The following is a 10,000-nucleotide window of genomic DNA, read 5'->3' as shown; positions in this document are numbered from 1 at the left end:
CCAGCCTATCAAATACATAAAATCCAAAGGGTCCAAAACGCTGCAGCCAAATTAATATATAGCGAATCTAAGTACTGTAGAATAACACCATTATTGTATAATTTGCACTGGCTGCCTGTTACATTACGCATAGAATTTAAAATTTTACTTTTAGGGTTAGGGTTAGGCTAGGTTAGGGTTAGGGACCCTAGATGACGTCAAAATGTGGTACGAACAAAAACGTGGCACATAAGGAATTAGCCGAGTGCCTCACTTTGACAAACAGGCACGGGTTGCTCCAAGCACGTTTTCTGCGGATCAGACTGCAATTTAAGTTTCCTGTAGTCCAGGATTCAACTCTTATTCAACCTTACATAAAAAATTTCTAGTGCTTCAAAGGGGTGCCACCACGCAAGACGTCTAACTAAATAAAATAAAATAAGTTAAAAATAATGATAGCATTAATAGAATTTCCTACAAAAAGTAAAATGAATAAAAATATCATAGCATTTTGATTAAATTAATCAGAACAACTGGTCCCACGATTGGGGCATAGTAGCATGTAATTTGGCGGACCTAAAGGCACAAATGGATCAAGACACTACTGACATGCGAAGGTTGCTTATGCTTTAGAACTTGCGTCGTGTGTTGTGGGCGGAACGATGAGGTCATTGAGATCAGAGGAATAAAAACGTCAGGCGACTTTAGATTTCAGCATCAGTGCTACTTTATTCAGTTAAATAAATGAAGCAAAATAATACTTCCTAAAGGCTTAAACATCAACCCCGAGAAAAGTCTCCATGATGGTTGACACATTCTACGACTTCATAGATTATCCATTCCTGGATATCAGAGTGTCTTTTGAAAAGTGCTCAAGATATTTGTTTCCTCAGTTCGTTGCATCAGGTTCGGGCTTTTAAGTAAAGCTGGTTCCCTTCGCAATGACATGACAACAAAACGATTCGCAAATGTAATAAGCTGACTCAGTAAACAAACGCTTTCCGCACACTATGATTATCACGTTACAAAAACACGTTATTGAGATGAACTTAGTGAAAGGGCTCCCGGCTCTCTAGAATGATCAAATGGGCTAAAAGACAAACCGATTAAACGGGGTTGCAAGGCCGGGGCCACTGCCACAGCTCCCTGGGGGACCTCTGTCATTATCGTCATCCTCATCATCCCGGGGATGATAGTTGTGCGACCAAGCTTTCCGTTTGACAGCGCTGATTGCTTGACGCTCTTGCTCCTGTAGACGAAAGAATATACGTTTTCAGTTTTCATCATCGATGTACGTAAATTAAAGCATTGTCCAGCCCTTAAAGGGACAGTTCATGGTTTTGCGCATGTTCAAGCTTTGGCGCTATCAGTAGTAAACTTTGTGGTTCTTACTTCACCAGAGGATATTCATTAACCACAGAAAGTACTAAAGCAAATACACTGAATTACTGAGACCCAAATGTGGTTGAGGATACTGCGGGCTTACACAGAAAATGTCAAATTTAGTCTTGACCATGCAATTTATTGTACGGGTCGAACATTTTCTTCTACGCACGAGTTATCTATTCGCATGTAGTAGGTTCATGACACAAAGGAAAGGATTGCAAAAGTAATTCCACTTTTATGGCATTGTTTCCGATTCCTGCATCAGTGCTTTCGATTGTTTCAATAACAATGAAATTCAAGGGACTGACGTGAGAGCATGCCCATACGCAGAGACGTGCAACTCTTCCTTTAACGAAGACCCATTAACGAATGTATTCTTAATGCAGTCACTTCATCGCTGCAGCTGCTCACGACCCACTGCCGTGTCTTTGTCCATTAAACAGAAACGCAAGATTACGAAGGCGGAAATATGCTTAAAAAAGCTAACTCACTACAACTTAAAGTAACCATGCTTGTCGAATTTGAAAAATTAACTATTTTAGAAGTTCATGATAGAGCGTTATATAATAAGTTTCGAAAGCGATTCTGTACGGAGAACCATTGGTACTGAGCAATGGGACTATTGCAACATATTTTTGGATTTCACATGACGTCACGACCGCCATGTTGGTGTCAAGATCCAATACTCCGGGAATTGAAATCTATTATTATGCAAACTTTTTCTTTTGTTTTCGTTGACTGAACATGGCTGTTGATCACGTGAGTGAAAACCAAGAATTAAGACGGGAGGCATAATGTGGCGGTTTGCGTGTCGGTCTCCAGATCACAGGGTCGCTAGTTCGAGACCCAGCCCTGTCACCGGGATGTTACTTAAATAAGAAACTTTCCTACACGCCGTCTCTCTTCCGCCAAGTGAATAAAAGGTAAACAAATTTCTAGTTTCTAAAGGAACTGTGGTGCTGCGTCGGTGGGAGAGTGAAACAGGAAATTTCGGTTTGATGAAACGTGTTGATAAAGGTCGAATTACCACCTTGAACGATTTGGAAAGCTGACGATTCGAGCGTTAGCCCTTCGCCAGAGCGAAGGGCTAACGCTCGAACCGTCAGGTAGCCCGGCGACGAACTAGCATCCCGTTCGGAGAAGAATCCTACGAAGAAGCTCTGACCATGTGGTTCGTGTGCGACCAACCTCGTTCCCAGGGTCTTTCTCCTCTGCTTCCTGTGAGACCCTGGGAACGAAGTTGCGTGCGCGACCTGGTCATGATGCTACATATTACTGAAAAGAGAATCACAGTTCAGAGAGGAAAACGTACAAAGAAATTACCTGCATAAATAACAAGTTGTCACGGTTAACAATATCGACCAGTTCTTGATTGATGACCCTGTGCTGTACTTCAGTATTGACTGGGGTGTCTGTGCCACAAGGCCTGCTGACCCGCTTGTATATCAACACATAAGGAGTGTCTTTGGGAAACCGCTTGGATACATCGGAAAATGAACTATACGCTGAGTAAGACACGCGGCTGTCATTAAATAGACACCAAGTATCCTGATCACTTGTTCTGGAGCAAGCTGCATCACCAATTTCTGTATCTACAATTGACTGTGATGAGGAGCGTGCGTAACAATAATAATGTCCGCTTTCTGAGGAAGTCCCCGAGTGCACAATTACTGAACAAAGTGAATAAACAAGGTCAGTCGCTGGCTTTTCCTCACTGAAAGAAGCTAAATGATCCCTGCTGTTACTGCGATTCATACCGTTGTGTTCTTCTCTACTACGATTAGCTATGAAAGAAGACTGGTTAATTATGTCATCACTCTTTTCTTCCGGAATCCCTGGCGAAGAATCCTGCACTTCCATATTGACAGGATCTCTCTTTATGGTGGCCTCATCCTTCACATGCATTTTAGGTAAGCACAGAGTAAGAGGATATGATACAGTCTCCAATATTTTGGACCTCTGCTGCGTACAAACATTATAGGCAAACCTCTTAAGTGTGAGAACCAAAAACTCGGATGCCTTAGCAATGGTAACTGTTCTCTCTGCATCCTGTAAACTGTTACACTGTTCACAGTGATACTGATTTGAACCGTGAAGAATTTCCGGCTCAAAAAAGTACTCCAGTAATTCAGTTAAAGATATATCAGGGCCATCAGCCCGTAAGCCAGTTTCGCGAAACCTGTTAATTGTGTTGGTAGAAGTGGTAAATGCCCTGGCGCTGTCGGCAGACGAAGAGCCATGAGCTGAAGATGTGGTTACATTTTCGCCATCATCATCATCAGGCTTCGCTGTCAGGTCAGGAGCACTTTTGAAGTGGCTAATATCACCTCCTTTAAGGCTTCTCTCGGAGCTCAAGGATGAGCTATCTGATCCGGCAGTCACATCTGAATATTCAACTGGTGATTTCATTGATGCCGCTTGGTCTATTCTACTTTCCAATTCACCTGCTTGAGGGAACGCTAAAGGCAAATCGATAAATATCTCCTCTCTGCAAGAAGTAGTATTACAACTACGGCAGCACAGACAAACTACAAGCTTGCCAGCAAACGTGTCATCCACAAGGGACGTTTTTGTAGACAGATTATTGTCAACTCCGTTTCCAAGAGACTTGTCCTCTTCACTAACCCTATCTAAAAGGAACTTCAAAAATTCTGAGCAATCTTGCTGTGTGCCTGGAGCAAACCATGGAGGTCGGGCAACCTTAAGGAACTTTGAGGGGGCAAAGGCTGACCTCTAATGATGAAAACAAAACAGATACGATTTTAGAATATACGGTTGAAATTTCATGTTTTAACTGCAGAATGGACATTGAATGAAAGTTGGAAGGATCATCACGGTTGATATCCAGGCTTGAATGTAGTTTGAAATCATGACTGCACTTGCTTTTCTGACCGAGGTATCAATCAAACTCTACCAGTCTAACAGTTTCAGCACTTGACTACTGTCTGTTGCTGTTATGCGGTCACAGGTGAGCAGTAGTACATCCACAAGGGAGGCAGCGTAGCCGAGTGGCAAGGGTGCTGAACTTAAGAGATCCGGAGGGGTACAGGGTTCAAATCCCGCTCTGACCACCAGCTGGAGTTGTCACTTGTCACGCAACTCCTGAGCCGCACTTGTAACTAGCCAACTGATTTACCTCCCACCACCTGGGATTCTTAACTCTGTTGTGCTCATTTGTATTTCCTTGTTTTATTCATTTCAGGGCCCCTATGTAAACTACTGGGTTACCAGTAACCGGTGTTCACCCTCGTTGAATATTAAATAGATTCCATGTTGCCGTGCGTCTGTTCAGTAAGAGATCGCAGATGACGTCAAAATGTGGCCGAGGCGATAGCCGAGTGAGTCACTGATGTTCTTACCACATTTTGAAGTCTTCTGTGATCTATTACTGAATAGACGCACGGCAACATGGAATCTATTTGATATATATATATTTAAAGAATTAAACTTAATTCGCATAAAAGCTGATGGTGACGTCAATCGTGCGTCTGTCCTCTAATAGATCAAAATGCGAGAATAACTTGGGTTATTATACAAAAGGGCCTTCCACATGGCCACATTTTGTTGAGCATAGAACAATTAAAAACATCATATTAACTTGCTCATGCATTTAGTGATTTATGGTCACTCGCACCAACCCTACTCCCTCTAATCTTTGAAGAGGGAACAGGGCTTGCTTTCTGCATTAAAAATGTGGCCCTACTTATCAACAATAATCAGTAATCAAACGATAATGATGAATGATAACGATAACGATAACGATAATGAATAAACGATAACGATAATGATAACGATAAAAATAACGATACCGCTAACGATAAACGATAACGATGACGATAATGATAAACGATAACGACAAATGATAATGATGACGATAACGATAACGATTATGATAAATGATAACAATGACGATGACGATAACGATAACGATAAATGATAACGATAAATGATAACGATGACGATAACGGTAATGATAAATGATAACGATAGCGATAATGATAATGGTAAACGATAATGATAACGATAATGATAACGATAATGATAACGATAAATGATAACAATGATAAATAATCCTTAGTTTTCTACTCTGGCTCACATGTTTTCTACGTACTTTTACATACATACTCCGTTTTTCCTCCTTCCTCGCTTACGATTTGTTTTTGACATGACTAATTTGTTCTTAAGCGATAAACTTAAAAGACGTTTATTTAAGCTGAAAGTACTGAGACAAGTATAATGCAATAGCATCAGTTAGAAGTGTGATTTAACCACCACTTAAAAACAGTACCTGAGTTAGTGCTAGGAATGCAAACACTTCCTGAAGATGATGAAGCAATGACTGATGAGAATTTGTTTGACATTCCAAAACCATGTACCGAAACCTGAATGCAAAAAAGAGAAATCTCAACAAAACTCAATTATTTTTCTCACTTTAAGAGAAGGAAAGGAAAATGAAATTATATCCAAAACATTACCTGACTACAAAATATGCACGCCAAGGATTAAGGATCTACAGGTGTAACTAACAATATTTTCTGTTCTGGCATACAGACACCGAAAGTTTTTCAAGAAAAAACAATAATACATGCAAAAGCTTGTCTTGCACTGTGCAAAGAAATAAGACTGGTGTAGTCAGATCATCATGAACAAAGTTAAATTGCTAACATTATACCGGTACTCCCTCTTCAGTGATGCAGAAGGTCATGTCTCACACTGTGTAAAGAAATTAGACCTGTGCGGTCATTTTTTCATTAACCAAATTAAAATTGATAACACTATACTCACTCCTCAAGCATGTAGAGGGCCTGCAACACACTGTTCATGTAACATGTATTACCCAAGTTGACCAAACCAGTTTTTCCTGTTTCAGACTTGGGGGTGAAACCAGTGAGTGGAATGTTAACTGACTGAGCGGACCATGCACTTTGGGCCAGCCACTTGCGGATCATCACTTCTGGTGGTTTTGGCAAATCCTAACATGAAAAAAACTATTTCTACATATGATCCATTAACTTTTTGTTTGGCTTATTGTAAAGTTAGTTTTTTGGGGGAGAAAAGGAGGTTTCAATCTCATTCTTTGTCCATTCTGGTACAATTTGAAAGCTTGAGAGCTTGGCAAAGCTCTCAAGCTTAAAACATTTTGTCACGGTTAAAATGGACCCGGGTCAATCATCATCCAATTTCCTGAATATGTCTTGCTTTCTTTCAACCTCAATATTGTTGCAAGACACTAGAGATGAACAGACCCAGTACAGTTGTTGTCATTTTCACTCCTCTCTGAACAACTGACAAGTAACCAAGTTTTATCAATATAAACACTGGTAGTACTTCAAAAATTTGGATTCAGACCTCAGCCTTTGGTTTCTGTCACAAATTACCTGTAGACAGTCAAGAATTGGCTCATACAGCTCTGGGAAACCCGTATGCTGATACATTAGGCAGTGCATGAGTTCTGCCAGAGTTTGTAGTGTGGATTGTGATGATGCAATGTTCTCTTTCTTAAGGTTCTGCACGAGGCCTGGAACATGTTCAACAATCTAGAACAACAACAACAAAAATAAATTCATTATGTATTACCAAAATGAAATTTCAGCACTGTAATGACTCTAAAACAACTAGTCCCCATTAACAGTGGTACTCATTTTACCTGCCACAAATGGATGGAAAGCTGAGTAATCTTTGGAGTGCACAAGCTGGGATTTGAACTCAGAGCGCTAAAATGCAATTCACCAGCAATGTATCCACTACACTACGTGTGTTTCATCAAAAGACCAGTTCAATAACTGGAACCTGTTCAATAATGTTCAATAACTGGAACATGTGCAATGATGTTCAAACTGTTAAATAACGGGAAATCATATGGGAGAGTTGAAAACACTGACCCCAAGTCCATAAGCTACACTGATGGATCACCCAAATGGACTAACCCAAAAATACTATTTCAAGTGAGTATTATTGGTCATAAGCAGCATCACATTAATTATTATTATTAGTGCTAAGCCTAAAAACCCATTTTAAACGACTTTCGTCAACAGTATTTAAATCTAAGCACCCATTTTAAAAAGGTTAGCTTTCGATAATTGTTGTGATGGCTGATTACTTTGTGTAAGTGAAGTGAGACTGGTGCAATTCCTGAATTTAATTGCATGCGCGCCGTGCGGACGAAAATAAACAAGGAACATGGAATGTAAGTATATAATCAATCCAGTTCTTTCAATAGTACTCATTCCAGATAGTATTTTTTAGAGTTAGTCTGTTTCAGGGCAGTCCATTTGGGTAGTCCACCGGGGTAGTCCATGGACTGGTGGTCAGACTCTGGATGAAAGAGAGTAAAGCTGTAAAAAAATGTGAGAGAGAAACATGACCTTGGGCCCTCAATGAGAATAGCGCAAGGCTGTGCTCTAATGGTGCCCGGTCGCCTAAGGCGACTAACATTTGGGTTCCGGCCAGTGAGAAAAATTACCTGGGTCACCCAGCCGGGCACTCTGGTACTTTGAGCAGATAAGAAGCATTAAAATAGTATAAATTTGGCACTTGGAGTTTGGCATTTATTGGTTATAGTTTTAAAAAAGAAAAGTTGTTACTTCTGCTCTGAAAGGGTAAAGCGCAGCTGGCAAAGCGGTGCAATTTATTCTTGTAGGAACCGGGAATCACGGTTTATGCAAATTTAGTGTTTTTACGATTTTTTGCTGCTGCGCCTGCTTGGCTGAAAACTTGAAACCCCCTAAATCTAGCAAATCCTAGGAACGCACTGGTTTCCTGAATGTTCCGCAACAAAGCATCACTAAACCCTGACACACCTACTATCTCTTAAGTCGCAAAATAGAAAGACCAAGAGCTCTTAGACCACCTCAAGTTGGAGCCATATTTCTTTTGTCTTCAAACACTTAGCGGAGTTATATACGGTAAGGAGGGTGACGATATCACAACTTAAGTTATGGTTGTTTTCCCCCTGTATATGAAATAACAAAATAAAAAAGGGGAAGATATCATGTTATTTGTTGTTGTTTAAGAGACAGAGCAATCCCACGTTGTCTTTGGTGTTGTGACAAATCATTGCTACGCTTTGACCGAATCCACTAAAAGCTCATTCTACTTAATATTTTACTGATAATTGTGAGTGCAGGAAATCTGTAACACCAGCGATAAAAAGCTTACTGCAAACTGACAGGAGGATAATTAACAAGCATTTATTCCATTTCACAAACTCCATTCACACGCATTTTCCGGTCTCCCTGGACGTAACTTTAACCTTGCGTATAACCATAGAACAACGTAAATCCAAGTAACAGGTGATGTGCTAATGAAAAAAGTTATGTCGTTGAAAACCTTGAAACCTTATCCGTGATGTCTGTAATCTTTACTTTTTTTATTTTTAAACCTGAAAATCATCGGTGGCATTGCCACTTTTCTCGTCTTTCTGAAGTATGGCGTGAAAAACTTGATGGGTTGCAGGTTTTTCTTGCACTAGCGAGTTCGACGATCACCAGAGCAGTAGTAGCGATGTTTTGCTTAGAGAGAGACGGATGAAGATCTTGCTGCGTTGTTGAGCTCAAACAAATAAATAAATAAATAAATAAACAAATAAACAAATAATTAATTAATTAATTTGGGCAATCAACTTAGAGGGCTGGGTACCCCAGCTGAAGTGCTTGGGAGCCGAAACGGCTCCCTGAAATTTTCCTTAGAGCACAGCCTTGTAGTGAGTTTTGGAAATTGAACCAAGGCTTTCCTTGATCTTGGCCTTGGTTCTGCATCAGATCATTTCCTAATAGCACATTCCTACCTCTGAGAAACTTCAGATTCAATTAGATGTAGTGATCATGTCTTAACAAAGTAGTGAAATAACAAGAAATGTTTTACCTCATGAAATGCTTGTGGAGAGTGCTGAAAGCTTAGAAGCATGTGAGACAGAACCACCATAGTGCTCTCACGAACGACAGGGAATAACAAACGACTAAATACCTACCACCAAGAAAAAATGACAACAATTTAGATGAATACAAAATAAGTCTTTAAAATATTGAATCCACACAAACCAAAAAGGCTTTGTGTCTGAAAGTCTTCACCCACAAGTCTTCATTTAACACACTGACTCCTAGGAGTGAGACTTTGAGCACTGAATGATTGGCCCCAAGGGAAACAAAACTCACTGTTTCCTGTGGGGTCAGTCAAACCAACTCAAAATAGGATACACAGATTTTTACACGGAATTCGCCGCTGTTTCAAAGGTGTACCTCCTGATCATGCGCAAGTTGAAAGTTCAAGTCATAGTTTCCCTAGGGACTTAGTGAATTTTGACCCACAGCACATGACACGTTCTCTTCCAATCGAAAAACATACTTCAGTTGGGAGGTATAACAAAGCTCATTGATTCCCAGGGGTTCCCGATTCATGAGTAAAATCATCTGGCGTTAGAATTAAATACTAAGTATGACCCTTTGTCAAAAATCTTCCCGCAGAATCAGTAAACGAAGGAAATCTTCATAAGCTACATGCTTTCTGCCATAGTACCTATCCTAGCATACACCACAAAAGCAGGTGGAAATGTCTTTACTCACCGGGGAGAGGGTAGCCAAATTGCAAACCCATATCCTTTAGGTAATGACACCTCAAACGCCCTAGGCCTCCCCCA

General features: G+C 40.4%; 1 protein-coding gene across 1 annotated transcript in view; it reads right to left on the bottom strand.

Annotated features, from left to right (window-relative positions):
* Positions 1-681: 681 nt before the first annotated feature.
* The window catches only part of LOC138000109 (ubiquitin carboxyl-terminal hydrolase 38-like), a 13,503-nt gene continuing 4,184 nt past the window's right edge, over positions 682-10,000 (bottom strand). The window contains exons 2-7 of the mRNA XM_068846279.1: positions 9,229-9,330; positions 6,744-6,902; positions 6,151-6,338; positions 5,654-5,747; positions 2,689-4,098; positions 682-1,228 (exon numbers count right to left, since the gene is read on the bottom strand). Coding sequence (XP_068702380.1) covers positions 1,070-1,228; positions 2,689-4,098; positions 5,654-5,747; positions 6,151-6,338; positions 6,744-6,902; positions 9,229-9,330 — 2,112 coding nt within the window. The 3' untranslated portion in view covers positions 682-1,069. The remainder of the gene's footprint in view (positions 1,229-2,688; positions 4,099-5,653; positions 5,748-6,150; positions 6,339-6,743; positions 6,903-9,228; positions 9,331-10,000) is intronic.

This window comes from Montipora foliosa, chromosome 4 (genome assembly GCF_036669935.1).
Source record: "Montipora foliosa isolate CH-2021 chromosome 4, ASM3666993v2, whole genome shotgun sequence".
Classification (NCBI taxonomy): Eukaryota; Metazoa; Cnidaria; class Anthozoa; order Scleractinia; family Acroporidae; genus Montipora; species Montipora foliosa.
Note: the sequence above shows the minus strand (reverse complement) of the source record. Positions and strands in the feature narration are given on the sequence as shown.